Raw genomic sequence first — 22,098 nt, forward strand, 5'->3', positions numbered from 1 at the left:
CACTAAAAACGTAATATTAAAATTTTGTCAAAAACACTTAGCAGAGGATGGTTTCGATCCATCGACCTCTGGGTTATGGGCCCAGCACGCTTCCGCTGCGCCACTCTGCTACATTGGCACATTGTCCTCCATGTTCGTATTTCAATGCAGAATGATACCGGGTAATGATTGATAGATATATGTCATGTTATTTGTGTTCATTTTTTTTCTGTTAGTATGGCTTAAGTCTCCTATAGCATTCTACCAAGACGACCCAGGTGCAGTTTCACTTAGCGTTTAACAGCTAGTTAGGTTAGCATAATATAAGCGGTAGTTCAATCCATGTTATCGGTTCTTTATACGTACGACAAACGGAAAAGCTCTTGCAAATGCTTCAGTTAAATCGCGGATTTACGTCGTCTACCTAAAACGAACCGTGTTAACACCTTCTGCATAAAAATATTTTGCTAAAAGACGACCACGAAGGGACTCGAACCCTCAATCTTCTGATCCGAAGTCAGACGCCTTATCCATTAGGCCACGCGGTCAGATTGACATGAATGAAGCGCTGTTGCATAGAAATAATACCCACCACACACGGTTGTCTTATCATTGTTGCGACCACTTTTCCTTCCTGCCTGTCATTACTATTGAGGCCTCAACTGCTATAAATTCATGGGCGCAACTAGTAGTACATTGTTGTTCCCATTTCCCCATTTAGTATAATTGTAAAAACATTGTAAAAACAACAACACAGCACGCATTATATTGAATGCTTTATTAACATGGCAAAGTAGGTCTCGGTTCAGTAACGATATGAACTAATGTCAGACCAGACTTAACTCATATATCTTACAAACTTATAATGCACAGCTTTAAACTTGATAATAAAAGTAAAATCAAATTAAATAAGTTTATTCTGACAACATGTTATTGACATTCACATGTAGGCACTGACAAAGTAAAAAAAAAAAAAAAAAAAACTTCACACAAATAAATACACAAAGGTACAAACTAGCTAAATATGCAAAAGATGAGGCATAAGACATTTTCAAGTGCAATAGGTAAGACATTACAGTACAGAAACCTCATGAGCCTTTAGAAAATTATAACAGGCCCTGGTTTGGCATCATTTCATCTACGCTAACACATACTCCCATTTCCTTACACTTGAATCATTCTAAAAGCCACGAGCGTTGAACTCAAATGCACCTCACACTACAGTTATCCATTACAATTACATTACTGCAAACTTTACCTCAAGACACCTTCTCTATGAATCCATCTCTTCTTTCCAGAAATCCATCAGACCTCCATCATACACCTCCTTTTTTACACACTTCCTGCCTTGGACACTAGTGTAGGGTCCCTCAGTTGTCAGCTGTGCCACAAAAAGGTTTCAAGCTTGGTTATGTCTTTGACATTACTGTAGAATCGGGTATAAAATATTAGCTGTAACAACATTCATTATAACAAAGGTTTACATACAGGAAGTCACCCAGAAGGAAAGGCATAGGTATTGTATATTGTGAAAAAGGTGCAATATGTTTGCAGGTCAGTTTTATAGTTTGGTAAGACTACTAGGTGTTAGATAAAGCCCTGGTTTGAAGCCTTATACTGGTTACATTTTCTTTTATACAAAAAAAAAAACAACTGCCTTAACACTTGTGTTAAGAAAAAGCCCCACAGATTATTTTATTTAAATCCAGTCCGCACAAACGTTCATGTCGTCTACATTAAATGGCCTTTTCTGTGCTCTCCCAATAATGTCAATGACAAAGCTCATTCACTTTCATATTTCTGCTTCTTCTTATTGTTTGGTCTGTTAGTTGTAGAAACAAATCTGTCTCTAAAATAGTTTATACAGTAGTGAAGGCTATATACTATATCCTATTCTGTAGGATGAGTCTTCATAATGCCCAGAAATAGTGAAAACAACTATCTGCAGAGATTGTCCTTTGCATCTTGTCTCAGACAGCAGCTTCTAATAATTTACTGGGATAATCACTCATAGAACTCAACTCATTCACTATCTAAAACTACAATAAAATCAGATCATATACTCACTACTCTATATTAATATCAAGTCACTTCAGTACTCATAAGAGAGCTGAAGTGACACACAGTGGAGGGATTCAATTTGTAAATGTAAAACCAGTTTCAGTCTCATGCTACCTTCAGATGGATCTGGTGCACTTGTGGTCACGTCGGGGGGAGTCATGTACACTATCAAATGCTTGGTGTCCGCTGCGAAACCGTCGCCACAAATTGTGAGTTGCTAGGCAACCGTCAACATCTAGAAGTCGCCGAGGCTAACAGTTAGCAAGCTAGCGACATGAAAACTTAACGTAGAAAGGATGAGGCTGTCTAGAATAGTACAACAGTTTCATCATACACACTGTAAAATTACAAAGAAAACTACATGTGGCTAAATTACAATATACTGTATTAATTTTCCACAAAAAAAAAAACTTCCATGTCCTCCACCATCTTTGACAGCAGTTTGTTAATAGCCATCTGTTCAGATACTTCCTGTGTTCATGGTAAAGACGACCCCATTTGAAGGCAACACCAGTTTTAATGTTAGCATCGTAATTTCATGTCACATCTAACAAACACTTTGTTGAAGCTACTGCCAGCAGATGGTTGGGTTATCTTAGCTTAGCTTAGCTTAGCTTAGTTTATCAGCACTGGGAGAGGGAGTGGTAAATTAACCTGGACTATTCCTGCCGAGGCACTATAAATCTTAAAATAAACTGTAGCAACCTCATTCAGACAAAAGTTGTATTAAATTTTCAACAGTGTTAATGTGAGAAGTGACAGACGTAGAAGGAGTAGAGTCATTAGCACCTCAAGGTCTTTTTTTTTTTTTTTGTAGACTGACAGCACTGTGGCTTGAAAGGTAAGCTCAAGCTTTGTGTTAGCGCAATTAAACAAAGGTTAGTATAGTTCCTTTATAATAAACACAAGGTACAGGTTCATGTTAATATTAGGTTAGATTTAAACTCGTATTCTTGTCAGAGATGCAGAGTTTTTGTGTTTTTCTGTAGAGCTTTTTACTGTTAGTGCACTTATGAGCAACATATTGCTACTGCTGTGGTACTGTGGGTGTAGTGTGTAAGGTAATAAGGCAGTGAAGCCAATATAGATTTAGTTGGAACGGAAGAATATGTGGGGATAGGCCTAAACAGATTCATTCATGTTCTATATGCTTGTATGCGTCTGAATATCGCAAAAATTCAATCACATGCGAGCCAGATTCTTTTTTTTTTTTTTTTTTTTTCCAGTTTCATTTTCAGTTCTGTGTGAAAATCCCGTTGATTTCACCTCAGTTAACGTGAATTTCCACTAAATGCATGTACATTTAGTGTTTACTAGATTTTCCTGATTTCCCAGACTTGCTTGCTTTAGCAGCTTTGGTAGCTTTGATGTCCATCTTGGTCTTCTGGATACGAGAGAAGATCTCCTTGAAAAGGGCCTTGTACTCTGGAGTGTTCTGCCCCAGCCGCTTATCCACCGCCTCCACCTGCTTGCTGATGCTCTCAATGGCTTCAGGCGTGGAAGGAGACTGGGTGGGAGTAGGAGGCGGTGCAGGGGTGGAGCCCATGGCACAGTCTTTCATGGAAGGGTCTCGCGAGACGGGCCTGGAGGTCTGGACCCCGGCGTGACACAGGTTCTCCTCGTGGCGCCTACACTTCCCCAACAGCTCCTCGTATTTCTCCAGTAAGGCGTGGTACTGCTCGTCCACCTCCCTGAGGATGGACATCCCTCTCTTCCTCACACTGTTGGCGTGGAGGGCGTAGCTGACTCTCCTGCGGCCGGACGCGTCCCGGGCCACGATGGCGTTGAGCGCTGTGTCGCTGCAGCTTTTCCTCACGGGGCTGGACTCGGGCAACGCCTCGCCTCCAACGCCCCGTCCGCCTTCGGTCTCCTCCCTCACGCCTCCTCCCGTCTCCCCAGCCTCCGCCTCCAGGAAGGTGTCGGTCTCCGGGGTGATGCTGAGGACAGTCTGGGTGAGAGCCACGCCGTCGTCCTCGCTGCTCAGCAGGAAAGTCCGAGCGCGACGTAGCTGCTGAAGCTCCTGCAGCTCCACCTCCAACTCCCGAACCCTTGCCTGGCAGCTCTCAGCGTCCTGCGAGGAAAAAACAAACAAATGTTTAGTGAGTTCATAAGTGAGTGTTAACTATTCCGCACGATTAAAAATTGTTGTTTGCTTGTTCAGTTGGGCATCATGTTCAAGCAATTTTCGGCTTGGGTGAAGGGGATGAGTGCCCAAACCAAGCAATACCTAATTGTCAGTCATTGTGACTTAGTATGCTAGAACCAATTAAAATGCTAATGAAAGACTTGTTTTGTCCAGACAATTTTGCTTCCTGGTAGCAAAACCATGTAGCAAAACCCAATCTGAATCCATGCCAGTGGCACAAATACATGTTCCTAGGTACGGAAAACTTCTGGTGTATCATTTTGCAACCTACCTGAACCCGCGTCTGCAGCCGAGAGAACTCCCCAATCAGGAGGTTGCACTCCTTCTCCACCACCTCCCTACGGCCCCTCTCAGTCCAGACGGCGGCTCGCAGGGCCGACACCGCCTCCCTCAGGTGCTGGTTCTCTTCTTCAAACGGCTGACGCTTGGTTTCCACGGTAAAGCTCTCAGCTCTGCCCACCACAAACTCGTCCTCATACCTGTAACAATGAAAGAATACAACCAATCTGGTTTCTTACTGGAAGTCTAACCTGCTCTCCAGCTGTTCGCACTGTGAATGACGTCATAAGCACCTGGGCGCAGTGCAAAGCTCCCTCAGGCAAGGGAACGAGTGGATGGTCTTGCGTCGCTCTCGCTTCTCCCTCCTGACTCGAAGCTGCTCCATGGACCGAAGCTGCTCTACCTGCCCGGACAGAGACTCCACCTGGTTCTGCAAAGCCTCGATAGTCCCCGTTAATCTGGTGAATGGGGCACAGTCTCGTGAAGGAGTGGAAGAGTTTTAAAGCGACGGAGAAAAAGACAACTCCCAGCTCCCGCCTCACCTCTCGATCTTCTGCTGCGACGCCTTGCTGTCCGTCACCAGCGTGAGGTTGGTGCGTTCCAGGTCTCTGGCCGTCCCGTCCAGCTGCTCGTACACTTTGGCGTGCTGCTCGTTCATGTCCCGGAGCACCTCCAGCTGCTTCGACAGGTACTGGGGGACAAACACAGGCATGCATTTGATAGGAATGCCTACAATCCACAATGTGGACAGAAGCAAGATAACTATAATCTTGAGATAACATCGTGCAGGTGAAAGAATGCAGTTGTGGGGACTTGTTTTGTGAGAGTTAAAGGACATATCCTGGTTCTCGCTTAGTCCAGAACTTTTTTTTTTTTTACCTCTGCTTTAGTTGATTTAAATTGGAATAGGCAGCATTTTGCAGCCTCATCCACTTCTTTAGGATTTTAATACAAAGATGAAGTGGTTGAGTAAACTGGGCTGGATTTAAACATTGACAGGGCTCACTGTTCATACCTCAATCTCCTGCACTTGCTCTTCGTTGGTGATGTACATCTGCTGCAGAGAGTCCTCCAGCTCCTTGTTCCTCTCCAGCAGAGTCTTGCCCAGTTCTGCTGCCAAGTGGAGATCTAGAAATCAGAAAGGAATTGAGTAAAAAAAAAAGTGAAGCAGACCTAAAAAAGTGACATAAGAGGATAAACGAAATGAGCAATAGATGAAGGCAGGACGGATGAATATTAATGCCAGAGGCCTGAGAAGAAAATATAAAACGGGAGGAGTTAATCTCCCAGAAAAAGACATACTGCAGCCGCACTATTTAGATGACATTTTTCACAAAAGACAGAACGCGCTGTTCTATTAAAAGCAAGGTTATAAAAGGCCCAGGAATGATCGAATGGCCCATCGTGTCGCCTTGGTCTGCGGTGGACTGGTTCAATTATGAAGGGAGATCAGGAGTAGAGGGAGACAGCGCTACGTTCTGCAGCCTGTCCCCCTGCAGGTCCTCTCTCTGCTGACTTAAAGTGAAGGTCAGAGATTGGTGCCAAGTTTATTTGAAGAGACATCTCTCCGCTGAGTTTTAGGGCAGGAAATAGGCTGACATTCAAGACACCGGGGTGCTGGAGGCGTTCACTTTTCTGAAGGAAGACAAACCTACATTTAAAGTATCGAGCAAAAATACTCGGTGTCCACTGTTTGTGTTTGGACCCGCAGACTGCTAATGCACCCACTAAGTAAGATGAGTCACTGCCATCACTCTCTGTTCTTCCTGTGCTCTGACTCAGCAGAACTGATGGCCTATATGGCTGCGTTTGAGTCAGCAAGGTGTGGCTTGTGTGACCTCTCAGAAAACGGGGGACTAAAGCAAACAGCCGACAAAGTCATCTCTCATACTGTCCTCGCTCTGACTTCAGTAACGAATGGGGCGGACGCCAGGCCACTTACAGCATTTCCTGCACCACTGAAAATGCAATGTTGGAGTAAACACAGAAATCCTCCCTCAGACTTATACAAACAGGACGTTATTGTCTGATTTCGTGTGAATTGCATTTTTTCTGCATTTTCTATAATTGTAAGCTCAATGTATTTGCATTTGGATGATGTTGGTCGGACAACCAGGAATTTGAAAGCATAATTTGTCAAGAAATAATCAATGCATAATAATCTGCAGTTAAAATATCAAAGCTGGTTAATTTTGCTTTTACTTTACAAAATAATACACAATTTGCACAATATCCCAGTGTGGGAAAAAGAAGCTGGTTAAATAACTTGCTTGTCAGATATTGGTGCATTAATCTTTTAGTGACCTCTAATTCTTAATATTTATATTTATCAGTATGACTTAATGTGACACAGCAGTTCTATTTAGTTTTGCAAAAGATTTTTGTTCCTTTTAGCTTTAGTCTAATGCTGCTAACACCTGGTGGAGACCAAAAACAGTGCTAAAAGTTGCTGAATATGTAAAAAAAAATGAAAAAAATAAACCAAATAAAATGTAAAAAGTCAGGGCTGCTCACAGCATGTTTTGCTGCTTGCAAGTGGCCAAAATATGATTTTAAATGTCCGTCTGAATCATTATTAGTTTAGTTCTAACCCGTACCCGATTAATTGTTGGGTTGAATTTATCACAGAAACCTTTAAAAATACCATTCCTTACCAACCTCCTGTTGTAATGAGATGTCCACCCTTAAATGCTGACATTGGCGTTAGCTTCCAACATCCAACACTGTTTAACCTCTATTTTTCAGTATTCAATTTTGCGAAATCACACACTCCTCCCCTAATTAACAGCCCTGTCTTAGACTAATGAGTAGCAAGTGAGGCCTGCTGTGCCCAACAGCCCCGTACGGACTTTCCTTCTGTGCTGATAGCTTAATGAATTCCTGCGGGGCCCTGGAGCCAACAGCTCAGGTACTATTACTGAGTGGATGCCTCTTTGACACTAGAGTCAGTGCTTTCATGAGGACGTGGACAGACGATGGTATGTGATTACAGCAGGCATTAAAGCCCTGAGAGGTAATAATAACATAAAAACATCCGGCAGAGACAGTAGAACGATGAGGTGATGAATTTGACGGTCACTGATACGACATAATAACGATATCGTAATACAACCATGTAAAAACAAATGGCAGGTGTTTGTACTTGGATCGCCGACAGCGGCAAACCCAAAAAGCATTATCATCCAATTTTGCAATTTCCTCAGCTTTTAGAGCTTCACTAGACCTCAGACAGTTGGCTTTGGATTTAAATGTCTGCAACATGTTTTTTTGGTTCAGTCTCCTTCACTTTCATCCACATTAATTAAAGCACCAGACCAGATTAGCCGACTGCATGCTATCTGCCAAGTTCAAGAGGCCAGATGTTAAAAATCTGGTAAGTTATTCGGAGAAATACATTGGTGGAGACTAAAATATTGGACTTTGGATTTGCTGGATGGTCAGAAATATGTTAAAGTTGCGTAAATTGGCAACTGTTTGCTGACACATTTGCTAATTAACTGTATGAGAACATAAAGTAGCCAGTGGTGTGCTACCCCAGCTGGGCTACGATAATAACACAAACTTTGAAGCGCATATTTCTTTTCTGGGCTTTATTTTGTTGTAAAAAAAGAAAAAAAGAAAAAAAGAAGAAGGGGTAGTTAGTCTGAATGATGCAGTGTGTAGTTGGCATTGTCAGTGTCCGCAGCCATGGCTACCAACATAAGCCATCATCTTGTCACAATAGAAGAGAATTTCTATCAAACACAGTTGATGCAGTAGCTGCTGTAAGTACAACACTAGTCTGGCTAGCATTCCTCTCATGAATAAAAAGAAACCTGAATTACATAAGCAAAGGTTGTTGTGGCCGAAAACAGAAATCTAAAACCCAAATGTCACCAAGTAAAAACTGTCCAAACACTTTCTCGGTGTCCACATTCACATGTCGAATGCTCTTTGGCTGCCAGAGTGGGAAAGTGAACACTGCACAGACTAAAGCCTCTGTGAAAAGAGAACAACAGAGGAGGAGGAGAAGGAGGAGGAGGAGGAGGAGGAGTGAAGAAGAAAGCAGCGAGGACAGAGAACCAATCGATGGAATTTACTGCACAAGCAAACAACTTTGCAGGTCAATACGCGACAACTGACTGCTGTTTGATCCACACAGACCTGACATTGATCCTCACTGGGTGAAATGACTGAGGCCGGAACTCCAGCGCACAGTAATTACATCACGTATGAGGAATACATCCATTTCCTGCACGCTCCTTGAAAACAGCTGCAACCAGCTGTGAGTGCGTTGGTGTGTTTACATAAATCACTCCACCAACACTATTAACTATTTGCTTTTCAGATGCAAACAAATGCAGTGATACCGTAGAGTCCGTGGTGGTGGTGGTGGTGACGTCTTTCACAGGCCGTGTTTTAAAGGTGCGTGTCACCCCTGGGATTCACTGGAATGTGAAAAACAAGACTTCTCCTGTTCCCCTTTCCCTGCGTTGCAGCCCTGACTTAATATTTAATGCTACAGCAGAGTGCCTTTCCGTACCATCAGCAGTACTAACGCACTGTGTTCCAAAGCAGCAATGTCTTGCAACATTTCTTTATTCCTTCCCGCGAACTCTGCTCTTTTACACTGTTCCATTTCATTCCTCGAACGACGTAAACACTTGAGACGTGACACGAAAGCTTCAACCGTCAAGGAAGCCTATCATCAAATGTGAGTCAAGCCAACGAGCCTCCAGTCGCAGCTGGCAGAGCCACGCATTCGCTCCCTGGCCGCGAGCCAGGAAAGGCTCTGGCTAATGCACAATGGGCCCAAACAAAGAAGCATCCCAATTACACGTCTGCATCCATGCTATTTTTTTCGGCTTCAGAGTTGAAACGTGAGTTGCAACTACATCTTAATTAGCATTCCACAGGAGGACTCGGCTTTCCAAGTTTGACATCTGCCACAGAAACTGAAGGAAGCAGTTTAATGTCTGACAATCTCTCTCCTGTAGCCCTTGTACAAATTCATTTGCTTAAAACATGGTATTATCAAAGCATGTCCACAGGTTGAGTGATCTGTGGGGGACATAAGACACCTTATGTGGTGTGCGAGGGTTGCCACATTTAAACTATAACTTGAGCCATGAGCAACCAAACTCAATAAACTGTGTTTGTTGAGAACTTGATTTGTCAGTTTGAATTGGGGAAAACGGTGCTTCCGTGTTTACATTTCCTTTTTTTTTTTGGTCCGTTCGCTGATGACGGTTCATTTTTTGTCGACAGGTAACAGATGAGATAGCAAACTACGTTTCAACTTGCTTAATATTTTGTCCTCCTCATGTTTCATCACGATACCTTGCGCCACAGACAGAAACAGACCATTCTGTTGTTTTTACTGCACATATGAAGCTAGCGCCAGCAGCTAGCTAGCTTACCTTAACGTAGAGGCTAGAACAGCTAGATTTTCAAATTTCGTGCGGAGGTCAGGTTAAAACAAGGAAAACAAAAGAATATTTGACCAACAGGACACAGGCTGTCCTTCACTGTTTAATCTTTTGGCTGAATTGAAAGATGTTATATATTCTTTCTCTTAATGATAGAAAATAAACGACTGCTAGCTTAATGTTTTGTCACCTCCAGGTAGAGGTAGAAACAATTCTACTGAAACAATGACCATACATGACCAAATCTAGTGTCAATTAGTGAGATTTATTTGTTTTGTTAGCTTCAGACAAACTAGCGAAGCTACAAGCTACAGGCTGCCTGTATTTATGCTAACCTGATGTTGGTATATTAATATTAGCTGTTTTATATTAGCAACTGTATTAGGCTCAGCCATTTCTCTATTTTTCTGCCACCTTCTTTGCTTTTTTTTGGAAGCACTTTTCTTATTCCGTGAATTCCTCTCCTTTAAATTATAGGAATAATTTAAACGTACTGCTAAACACTACTTAATTTGTGGCTAACTATCAAAGGTAAGGCAAATTCAAACAAACTCAGATTCACCTCTCAGTTTTTATTATAACATTCATGATTCCAAAGCGATAACAGGACCTCAATGTTGTCAATGTCTGTCTTTATTACGAGACCTTGCAAGGAAGCCTCCCGACAGCCCCCCAGGTCAGCCTGACTCTATAGAACATCAGCTTCCCAGTGATTCATGCATGACATCAAAGTAATACAATGACAGCGGTGTCTCTCGGCGAAGGACTCGTGGCCGTTAGAAAGGCCACATGACAGAAGACGAGCTGGGGCCGTGGGCTCAGCTCGTCTTCTGCCCCGCTCCGTCAGACACAGAGCTCTGTCTTTCTCTCCCTCTGTCTCCGCGTGGACACACGCGCGAAGACAAGGCGCTATTTCTGACGCCATCCATTTTGACTTTGATTTCATTTCTGCGCTGCCGTCGCTCGATTTAGTTCCATCTCGCTTCTTTCCCCACTCTTTCATCTTCACTGTCTCCCTGAATAAAAAGCTAATCAAGAGATTTATTTTTACCCTCAGGTTCGCCGACGTGTGAGGAAAAAACTTGGCCTATGAATCCGTGACATCATGATGCCAAGTGCGTTTATCCGTGTGTGTTTCTAGTCGGCATCAAGACCACTTCCCCACAGCCAAGTGAAATGTACCATTGTAATTAGAAGGTGATTAAAAACAGGAAATTGAGGGATGAAGAAGACGGATGGAGTAAGAGGTGCAGAGAACGCAGTGACTCATTACACACTTTTATGAAAAGTTAAAAAGGCCCGCAGGAGCCACGGATATAGAAAATAACATTATATAACTCACGTTTAATATTCAATGTCAAGTTGTGCAGGACATGAGTTTAAGTAGCAAATTGGCTAATAAATACTTCACAATAATTTACACTGAATAAAATCATCCAAAATGTCAGTTATAGTTATTAGTTCTCAAGGCTTAGATATGTAGGAAACGTTTTAAATGGCCCTTTACATATATTTGCATCTACATAAACAGATTCAAATAACAGGACCATTAGGGTTTATGTAGATCAGATTTACTACACTTATTATGTTAATGTTCACGGCCGGTGGCGTTAATGCAAAGGCAGAAGTTAATTAACCGGCTTTGAACAGGGTCCATTAGACAATAAAGCTGTTAGTTGACACGTTTTTGACATTTTTAATAACAAATTTCTTCGGCAAGCTTCTCAAGTGTGAGAATCTGCTGATTTTTCTTAATTTGCTCTCATCATTTGCCACCGTTTGGATTATTTGATATATAACAGTGACAAAAGTATATTTTAATGCATTTATTCCAATGTAGAAACCTCAAAAACAGCAGCGGTAGTTTTTTTTTTTAAGAATCTTGAATTGCACATGTCAAGAAATTAAAAGATGAATTAAATCTAGGTTAATCTTGTGTATATTCCGGCTTCATGACAATACAAATTTTAAGGGTCAGTGCCTTTGAAAACATGGACACAGCAACCTAAAAGGGCTTTGTGTACTTCCTGAGCCTCTCCCTAACAACTGGACCAATCAACTTGCGTAAAAAATGATAGAAATAAAAAACATAATATCTGAGGAGCTTCTGAGGGCATACTGATGCCTCGTTAAAGCCTCCATAAACCACATGCAGCCTGATAACACTGTTAGTGAGGATCAACCACACCGATCTGATGCTGACACTTCACAGTAGAGTCAAGGCCCTGCCTGGCATGCTTTCAGCGCATTGTTGTCAAAGAAGCTCAGCCTTTTTTGCTCGGAAACTGCCTCAATGGAAGGATTGCATTAAAACCGAGAAGTAAAAAAAAAGCTGCAGATGACGTCTCTGTTGTCTCGCAGAGGGAGAGCCTTTGTTGAAGAGGAGGCCAGCTGACCGGCCGGCGCCAGCAGCTGACACAAGGAGGGATGCTGCAGGAGGAGGGGAGGATGGTGGTGTCTAGCCTTACCCTGCTCCAGGTCCTGTTGGTCGTACCACGGCTCTTCCTCTTCGGTCACGAATTCCTCCATTCTCCCTGAGCTTAGCATGGGGGACCCCCCTCCTCTTGAGCCAGAGAAACCCGCAGGGATAGCCCCTCTCTGTCTGAACAATAGCAGCAGCAGCAGCAGCAGCAGTAGACAGGACTCAAGGAAAAGACAGCGCTCACTCCTTCTCCAGGCTGGAGCCGCTCTCCCGTTGTTGCTCTACGTGTTTCCTCTGTGCCTTCCTCTCCAGTTTCCACGGTCACTCCCCCTTCTTCCTCTCATCCCTCTACCACCGCCCAGCACCGGCCCATCCCGGTGCTCCGACCAGAGGAGCCTACAGACGTGGCAGCGATTTGTTACGATGACAGCACTTCCTTTCCCCCCGTCTTCAGCAACACACTCGAGGTGCCTTCACGTGCTGCTTGTAAACTACACCATTGTCTTGCAGCTCTCGGCCAACTGCGCCCTCTAGACCGCAAGGAGTCAAACATGCGGACCGCGGGCCAAAGGCGGTCCTTCAGAGGGTCTAATCTGGCCCGCAGTATTAATTTGCAAAGTGTGAAAATTACATAGAAGAATTTTTCAGTGCAAATAACTGCTATTCTTATGTTTATTTGCCCGCTGTTTTAGTACAGGAAATGGACAGAACACAACAGAAACACAGGACTAAATAACAGACGGCAACATGCCCATTTTTTTGTACGACATTTCATTTTTTTTTATTAGTTCTCCAAATGTACTTGTTCTTGTTTTGCACTAAAACAAGGGGGAACCCCTGGACTTGTCGTTAAAGGTTATTATTCTGTTATGTCACTGTTCAAATGAGGGCCCTGAATTAATATGAGCTTTACACCGCTGCTCCAGACTGATGTCAAGGCACACGTCAGGATAAGGCACAGCTAATTGATTAAAATGGCACTTCTAAAATTGCAACTGAAATTTCGGATGGCGCTTAAACGCTGCATTACCTCATACATTATCCGACAACCAAGAAGGCTTGAAAAACTGTCAAAACATACAAGAATAAAAATAAATGAAAACATATTAAAAGTGGATATGAGGAGACGTGACAGATTTGAAAATATGACTTATTTGTTTATCTGAGCAAAGAATGCACTTTTCAAATTTCCCCAAAGATCCTCTTTGGTGCCTCTAATTAAACTGGGGGGGAAATCTCAATAACTCTCATTTCATAGTTAATACTGCGTATGTACAGTGCAGTTTATGTAAAATAGACCTAGAGTATTTGTTTACATTTTTTTTTAATACCACTACCCAAAATAATTTACCCTGAATGCCTATTTTCTCAGTTTAACAATCTTAGTTCACATGAACGTTCATGCTCAAATAGTAAATTGGCAAAAATATTTACTATTTTATTAACTCAGTTTCAATTCAGTTGTATTAACAAGTGCGCACCTTCTGCTTGGTCCTAAAATTTTATTGTAGTTTGATTCCCTTCCAACAGCAAATTGTGCCGGTGGCTGCTTACACCACTAGAGGGCGATCTGGTAATTCATACTCCGTCATCTTAACACGAGTGAACCTTTCTGGCACTTGAGCTTAAAATACTCCAGAAATACTCCTGTTGACCTCTTTACAAACCACATGGAGTCCTTTGAATGATTATTCAAGAGCAAACTGCTCAAAAAATATCAAAGGAACACTTATTTATCTTATCTATAAAGACAGGTTTTAACCAGTTTCAGTTGGCTTGGTGTTAATGAAACTAGCAACAGGTGCACTAGAGGGGTAATAATCAGACGACAGCCAAAACAGGAAAGGTTTTACAGTTGGAGGTCAATGACATTTCTTCCTTCCCCATCTTTTCTGACTTTTTTTTCATTAGTTTTGAATTTGACTGGGGTCAGTGTCACTACTGTTAGCATGAGGTGATACTTGGATGCCACGGAGGCTGCACAGGCAGTCCAGCTCATCCAGGACATCAGCTTTCACCATAGCCAGAGGGTTTGCTGTGTCTCCCAGTGCCGTCTCAAGGGCGTAGATGAGAGCTGGGCAGGGTCAAAGAAGGTCTTCCCAAGATCAGAAACAGACTTCATGAGTGGGATTTGAGGTCCCAGCGTCCTCTAGTGACCCCGTGCTTTCTGCTTGACTGGCATTTGCCGTAGAATAATTGACAGGGTCGTGCTTTTCACACATGAGAGCATCTTCGCCCTGAGCACATGTGATAGTCGCATGGGTTAGTGATGACATATTAATGGAGGGACAGCAGACCTCTAAAGACGAGACAGCAGTACCCTGATTACCATTAAGTATTGGGATGAAATCCCCATGAAACTGTAGGCCGCCTCTGGGCTGGCAGGACTGAACCCAAAAGTTGGAAGAGGTTGATTTGAGCTCACTTCACCAGCCTTACTCCTAGTTACATCAGATCTTCTTGTCGTCTTCCCTTCCCCTGTTCTAATTATTAAACTAAAGGTGATAGTACCCGGGACTGTTGACTTGCTGGACTGTTTGAAGCAGCTTTTTTAAGACTCATTCATATAGACAAACCTTAAGATTAAAGTACTCATATTGTACCTGATTCATTATATTTGTGAATTTACAATGTGATGTGTTTTGTTGCCTTACACTTTACCTTTTACGGTTATTTTGTTTTATATTACTCATCTTTTATTGCATTTTATTCATTTTCTGGGTGTTTTGTAAGGTATTGTTTTTAAAAGTTAAACTAAAGTAAAACTTATTCTGGATTGTTTAGCACTGTGTATGAATCGCATTGAACTGCTCATCAGATTAACAGTGCCCTGTGATCTGTCATCGCAGTTGTGATGAATCAAATTAAAAACAAAGTGACACAGAATACCAGTTTAACTATTGCTTTCTCTCCTTCCTGTCATCTTTAGAAAGTCGACCAGCTGGTGAACTGTAACAAATGAAAGCCACTCGTGTGTCACAGATCTGTGAAAAGTGGGTCATTTAAATCTCCTGTAGGAAGTTAACGTGCGCTAATGCTGCTGGAAGTTCTGCCGTCGGTCACAACGAAGGAGACATCTTTTGAATTACGAAAACAGGTGTAGCATGACTTTGCATCCACATGCTGTACGTTTCTCTGCTGCCAGAGAGATAAAAGCGGTTCACCTGTCTGTTAGAAATCAACTGGCACCCACGTCCTATCTGCGTAACATGGTGACATGCATGTCCTGGATGAGGCACTTCAGTACAGATGGTGGGTTTTAACTCCGCGAGAGCCGTCTCATCCTCTGGAGACTGTGGTTTAACAGCTCGACAGTTCACACACAGACAGAAATAGTTGCTTTACCGATAAGGCTCGCTGCTGTGGCGACTGTGCAGGGAAGATAGACGTAGATTTGATTGTGTGTTGATAACGCGTCACATTCTCCAAAAACAGCAGACTTTGTGTCAAGTGTCACCATCCTCCACAGCTTAATCACTGTACGGCACATACGTTATAAACAGAGACTGTGGTTTCACTACGCAGGAAAAGACTGGCCGGGGACTAAAAAACTTGATTCAAAGCAGACATCTGTGTCCTTGTCTAAACATGCTGCCCCTTGTCTAAACATGCTGCTATACATGCAATATTCATACTGGTCACTTTAAATATCCTTGATTGCACTACTACCTCTCATCTCATCTTATTTTATTCTTAAATTCTATTTTTTATTTTAACTTGTTATTCTATTTTATATTTCCTATTCTATATTTATATTATTTATATATCTCAGGTCTGTACATTTATACCAAGAGCTGCTGAACAGAATTTCGTTGTGCCTTGCATAATGACAATAAAGATTCTTGATTCTTGATTCTTGATTCTTGAGATCAGATTTCCGTTGATTGAAAGCAGACAAAAAAGGGGTGTTTTTGTGTTTTTTCCAGTGGCTGTTTTGTAAGAAATCAGCATGTCTCTAAAGGCCATTGCAATGTGGAAAGTGCTGTCACAGTTGGGCAAATAAGTGAGAAATATGAGCACCACCATGAATGAGATTATTCTCTCTGTGAGAGATTACTCCTATCATAGCCACGTTGTTAGCAATCTCTCTTCCATCCTGGTGCACAAACTTTTCATAGGAAACCACGCACCCGTTATCACACACCAATGATTTCTGCACCTGCAAACAAATGCGCTGCCCCACAGATCTGTTTTTCTGTGTCTCGTTTAATGCTGACAGTGATGATGGCGCTCATCCAGTGAAAGAACAAGGGTAACAGAAAAGACTGTGAAACAAAAACCATTATGTCCCCGTCATCCGTTCCATTCCTGCATATAAAGGAGAATAAAAAAGCTGAAATAAATTAACTAAAAATCCTGGTATGAGGCTGGAATAGGGGCACATGGAGTCAAATTATTTACTTAAATTATTAATGCTATTTACCCTTAAGCTTTGCCCTTATCAAGGTAATGCAATGCAGTTACGTTATAACAAAATATAATTCATCTAAAATGTGACCTTTTCCCCATATTTCTATAAATTCTGTCTGAATGATGCAAAGCCAGCGACCAAGCAGAGCTTCATTTAATTTAGAAAGCCCTGTTTCTTCAAAGTAAATTACTTTATTTTGAAAGCAGATGTAAGATAGCGCACTAACAAGAAGTTCAAGGAATCACATGCATTTTAAAGGACAACCCCAACAAAACAAAGGAGCTGAGTGAGAATCTTAAAAACAACCAAATGCACTGCTATAAATTACCGAAATGACAGATTTGTGTTAGTCTACGTGAATGCATGTATAAATATGTTTTTCTGCATTCTTCTGTGACAAGACTCCACTTACTTCCCATGCATCGAATTATCGAGCTTTTATCTGGAACATATGATCACAACTAGGGGGGTACACCAGATTTTGTCACCAGCGTGGTACTCACTTACAGAAAAGTCCTGTAGTCAGACAGAATCTTCCAGAAACAGCGATACAAGGAGTGTGTTAGTGTGTAGTAACATAAACTGTGTGTATGGATGATGTAAAATGTGTAAAACAACAGTGGATCGAGTGTTGATCCCTGAGGGACTCCAGATCAGATCTATGATTTGTACAGAAAAATGTGTCAGCCATAGTTCATCACTTCCAAGGCCTTTCAGTTTACATATTATGAGACAGAAATATCTCCATTATCAGTATTTACTCCTGAATCATTAATTAAGATGATAGGCGCTGTTTTATCCCTGATGGTAAGAGATGGTGCTGAAACAAAAACTTAACGAATCTGATTAAACTGATTAAATTCATCAAGATGTTGATCAACAGACAATGAATCACCAGCTCCTGTAAAATTTAAATTTGAGTTTTTTAATCAAGGAATTACTGTAAGTTGTTTATACTTCTTGACAAGTGTTAGAGATCTACTGGTTTGATGTATATAATTATTAATTAAACATGTTCCATTTGCTATACTGTTTGAACAAAACAAACATTGGAGCTCTATATAAAATAATCACTGAAGCTATTTTGTTAAATGCATATTTTACATTATATACTTAATTTACCTGCAAAGTCTTACTAATTCAATTCAGCAGAACAGAGTGATTTCTGTGCATGTGCGTCAGTCAAGATAACGAATAAGGCTGAGTAGTGTTTGGTGTGTAGCTGTGAGTGCACTGTGTATCTGACAGCATCAAAGGGGTCACAAGGTTAAAATGCTATCACGCTACTCACAGAGTCTGCCCACAACAAAGTCTGAAAAGAAACTGATTGAGGCAGAAGCCTCTATTCACAAGACCTCCCCACACAGGGCGTCAATGCAAATCAGCCCATTGTTACACAGTGTGCCTCCTAAAGCACTGACCATTTCCATCATTATCAGAGACAGCCCTACAATAAAACAGTTCTGATGATATGTAAGTCTTCCCTTCAGTGAGGAGCTCCTCCGTTTGTAGGCTGCAATGCAGACCTGCTACAACAGCTGACTACAAGACATTCAGTTTATATCAGTGATGAATATGCTGAGGAATCTACAAGTGATAACTCGAAATAACCAAGAGTATGTGCAAGAATGCAATACTTAACTAAAAAAGGTAGTTTGATTGAGTTGCCTCCCTCTTATGGCTCTTGTGCCGTTACTTTCACTGACAGCAGCAAACAGTAGACACACAAAAAGACACTTTAATACCATGTAGTTCTAGCAACTTTTTGAGAGTAACTAGCCACTGGTTTATTTATAGGTTGTATGTCATAACCAGCCCACAGGTGGTGATGTTGCAATATTGCTTATTTCTGTGTCACATAAAAAAGCCTTGTACATAGATTCGAAAAAAGGCTGCACTTCAATTTTAGTCCCATTTTTGTTTAATCTTGTTTAAACTGGCTAACACACCTTTGCCAGTTGTGGTAGACCATTCGTTGTATATCTTATGCAGGGGAAGTACCACGGTAGGATCTTATAAATAACTTATAAAGGATCTTATAAAAGGCCCTATTAATAAAGCTCTATGACCGCATTTGTTTTCAGATCCTTAGGTGTGAACACAAAAAGATGGGTGCACCAAAGTAGTGTCCACCACTGTTGACCAGAAAAATAGCTTCACAAGATTAGTAACACAGACTTATCTACTTATGTCTACAAAATTGATTTATATTCATTCATTTTCTGCTTTAAATCTTGATAATGGGTTTCTGGTTTAGATCAAAATTGAGCTAAAACACATTTCCTAGATTCACTGTGTTTTTTTTTTATGTATATTTTTTTTATATCTCACACGGGACACACAGGACTACTTTATCCTGTTTCATCCTGTTTCAACAGCGTCAAATAACTAACTAAAACGAAACTTATCAACAAAATTGACACTTGAACACACATCAACATAATATTAACTACCTAACAAACCATCATTGAAAAAGTTATTTGATGTGTATTTTAGTGTTTTACTTTTGCCCGAGTCCCATCCGCTAACATGTCTGCAGCCAGTCACCAGGGGGAGCTCTACTTGCTTTGGCTTAATTTTTGAGAAGCAGTTCCCCTTCTCTCTTTACACAGTCAATGGTCAGAGAATAATCGCAACAGGGTCATATGTGTCATCTGAGAACCGTAGAGGTGAATTTGCTGACAACACAATGGCTCATACAAGTTGTTGGACTATCCAGCTGGATACAGAGTATTTTTTTTCTCTTTATCAGTTGAAACACGCCCGACGATGGAATTCTTACGGTCAGACCAGGCTACCGTAAACAAGACAAAGGTTTCAAAATAACAAATTGAGAAAGGAAAGGTAATATCCAATGTACAGTCCATGAAAAGCAGATACACTACATATAACATGCAGGCAGACACAACTGGTAACCAGTGGTGTATTTATTCGTCCTGGCAGTGGCCGAAGGTGAGAACTGTTGAAAGGCTACATTTGATGCTCTAAAAGCAGAGATCCACCACGAATTTCCTAAACATGCAGAAGCAATCCTCCTAGATGCACTTTCAGGTTCAAATCCTATTAGTGGCGCCGCCATAAAGTGTATTACAATTAAGCCGCTAAAACTGAGCCTCCATTAAACAACAGGATCCAAAGAGAATCTGGACTGTATGTGATTTATAAGCAGGAGAAGCCACATCATGTCCCCAGTGTGAAATATTATTTATTCCTTTATACTCTAAACTAGTCACATGCTAGCCATTATTTGCATGTTACGCAACTTGTCATTTGAATAAATTCTGCGAAACTGTTTTAAATCACATTTTATTGTTAAAGGAGGTGAAGTGTGCCAATGTATTTGTGCCTTTTTACAGTGCACCGCATTAGCAGCTCTGACCAAGCCGCATTGTTTGAGGCTCGACACGAAACATTCAACTCTAACGCCCATTCATTGTGTTACCACTGCGTCTGTGCTGTGATGAAGTTTTGGGAAATGAATAACGGTTATCGCGAAATGTCCAAATATCCTCTGAGGACACCCACACAACTGACTTTCGTCTGCGCTTCCCTCACCGGACGTGATTTTCCTGAAGAAAAATCTCCCTGGGGAGCACACATCAACCAGGCTGCTGTTTCAGAAAATAAACAACAGCAAAAAAGCCTCATTGTTCTTCCCTCCATTCCTCTCTGTAGTTAAGGACACCCCACCTACGACGCAGACGGAGGCTGAACTGGCAGGAGGGCAATGTGCCACAGCCCCCGGTCTTGGAAATATGTCTAATAGTACTTCACGTGTGTGCACATGGAGGACGCGCACCCAGTAGTTGAATCGGAGGCTTAACAGAAAGGAAACGCTGTTAAGAAATATGGGTGTTAGCTGGTGGGGCAGCAGACGGATGCACACGGAGGCACACGGACACCACCCCCTGCTCTTTTTAGAAGGAGCCTCGTCTCCACGGTGACTGAAGACAAAAAAAAAGAAGGAGGCCCTGGCACAGCTGGTCTGTAGCAACAGAGAGGAAGGGAGGGAGGGAGAGAGGGAGGGAGGGAGGGAGGAAAAGGCAGTGAATGAGTGTTCAGATGTACAGACAGGACAGAGGGTGAGGGGGAGTGAGAGACAAGCGTACGCAGCAGTGAATGAGTTGATTTGGGAAAAGGGCTGGAGGAGGGCGAGATTGGAAGGAGAGAGGGAGGGAGGGTGAAAAGGGGAGGAGGAGGAGGAGAGGGAGGAGGAGGGAGGAGGTACACAAACTCCCCGAGAAACAGGAGGAGAAAGTGGAAACACGCGGCGGGGGGAACAGTTGCAGTCGCACACGGGGACGGCCGCTGATCCGCAGGAAGAGTCAGATTACGCTCCAAAACATCCAGCGCTGGTGTCTCTCTCGGAGGGGACGGGAGGGAGCAGGCTAATTAGATGAAGAGCTGGAGACCAGCAGGCACCGCAAACAAACCCGAGAGAAGCCGAGAGAGAGGAAAAGGGGGAGGGTGAAAGCAAGAAGGGGTAGAGGTTTGTGCACCGTTCACTCTGGTTCTCATTTCATAGAAAACTTAACTTAAGTGGAAACAGTGACACTCTCAGTGTGAAGTGCACGTTCACCGCAGAGGTAAGACATTGTTTTTTGTGTGTGTCAACATAAACTACATCATCTTTATACTTTTTTTATGCTTTAAAATACCTAACTTTGGTTTGCACCATATGACAAGAATTGGTGTAATGCTTTCTCATTTATTTACCTATAAGTTTGCAAATATTAAACCACAGATGGTAAAAAAAAAAAGGGCAACTTGTTCTGCTTGTGAAACATGACGGGGCAACTCAGTGGAAGGACAAAGACAAGAGCAGAATGTAATGCAAAGAGGGGTCACCCAAGCTCCAGAGCAACTCCAGCAGGTGGTGGAGGTTTCACAGTCAGCTGGAGGAGCTTCAAGAAAGCAAAACAAGAATAGGCACTCTGCACTGGACATAAATATGTAGAGGCGCTCACATACCAGTTCACCGGCAGCACTGCTTAAAAGGAATGTATTCAGACATGTAACGTCTCTTATCCTCAAGAAGGTTGCGGCATTTAGAATTTGTTTCCAATACGGAGAGAGAGCTGGTGATTCAACTGTGTTTTCATTGCGCAGGCTGTGCTTTGTTGTACCGGAACATGTTCCCTGTTATTGTGACGGTAATTGATTTTAGGCAGTGGGCTAGGCTAAATACCAGAACCACTTTAGTGTTTATTGATTCAATCCAGTGTAACAGCATCAGAAACTACATCCTCTAAAATGTCAATTGCCAATTATTAGTTAAGTTTCACATCAACTGCACATTGGAAAAGTCGTGAAGGGGGGATTTTGAGTGGCATAACATTACAACCACTTTCCCACTACTGTGTGGGTTGAGGGGAGGCACCTTTCCCATAGA

At 42.1% G+C, this 22,098-nt stretch overlaps 1 protein-coding gene and 2 non-coding genes across 3 annotated transcripts; all 3 read right to left on the minus strand.

Moving 5' to 3' along the window:
- Positions 1 to 38: 38 nt before the first annotated feature.
- On the minus strand, positions 39 to 110 carry trnam-cau. Its single transcript has one exon. It is a non-coding gene; the product is annotated as a tRNA-Met (tRNA).
- Positions 111 to 454: 344 nt separating this feature from the next.
- trnar-ucg lies at positions 455 to 527 on the minus strand. The gene has a single exon. It is a non-coding gene; the product is annotated as a tRNA-Arg (tRNA).
- A 215-nt stretch (positions 528 to 742) lies between these two features.
- Positions 743 to 12,780, minus strand: LOC125022890 (cerebellar degeneration-related protein 2-like). Its single transcript, XM_047609877.1, has 6 exons — positions 12,342 to 12,780; positions 5,481 to 5,593; positions 5,008 to 5,156; positions 4,759 to 4,923; positions 4,458 to 4,665; positions 743 to 4,111 (listed from the first exon to the last, which is right to left on the minus strand). Exons 1-6 carry the CDS (start codon positions 12,418 to 12,420, stop codon positions 3,344 to 3,346), a joined length of 1,482 nt encoding a protein of 493 aa, XP_047465833.1. The 5' UTR covers positions 12,421 to 12,780; the 3' UTR covers positions 743 to 3,343.
- Between the last annotated feature and the right edge of the window lie 9,318 nt (positions 12,781 to 22,098).

This window comes from Mugil cephalus, chromosome 16, assembly GCF_022458985.1.
Source record: "Mugil cephalus isolate CIBA_MC_2020 chromosome 16, CIBA_Mcephalus_1.1, whole genome shotgun sequence".
Taxonomy (NCBI): domain Eukaryota; kingdom Metazoa; phylum Chordata; class Actinopteri; order Mugiliformes; family Mugilidae; genus Mugil; species Mugil cephalus.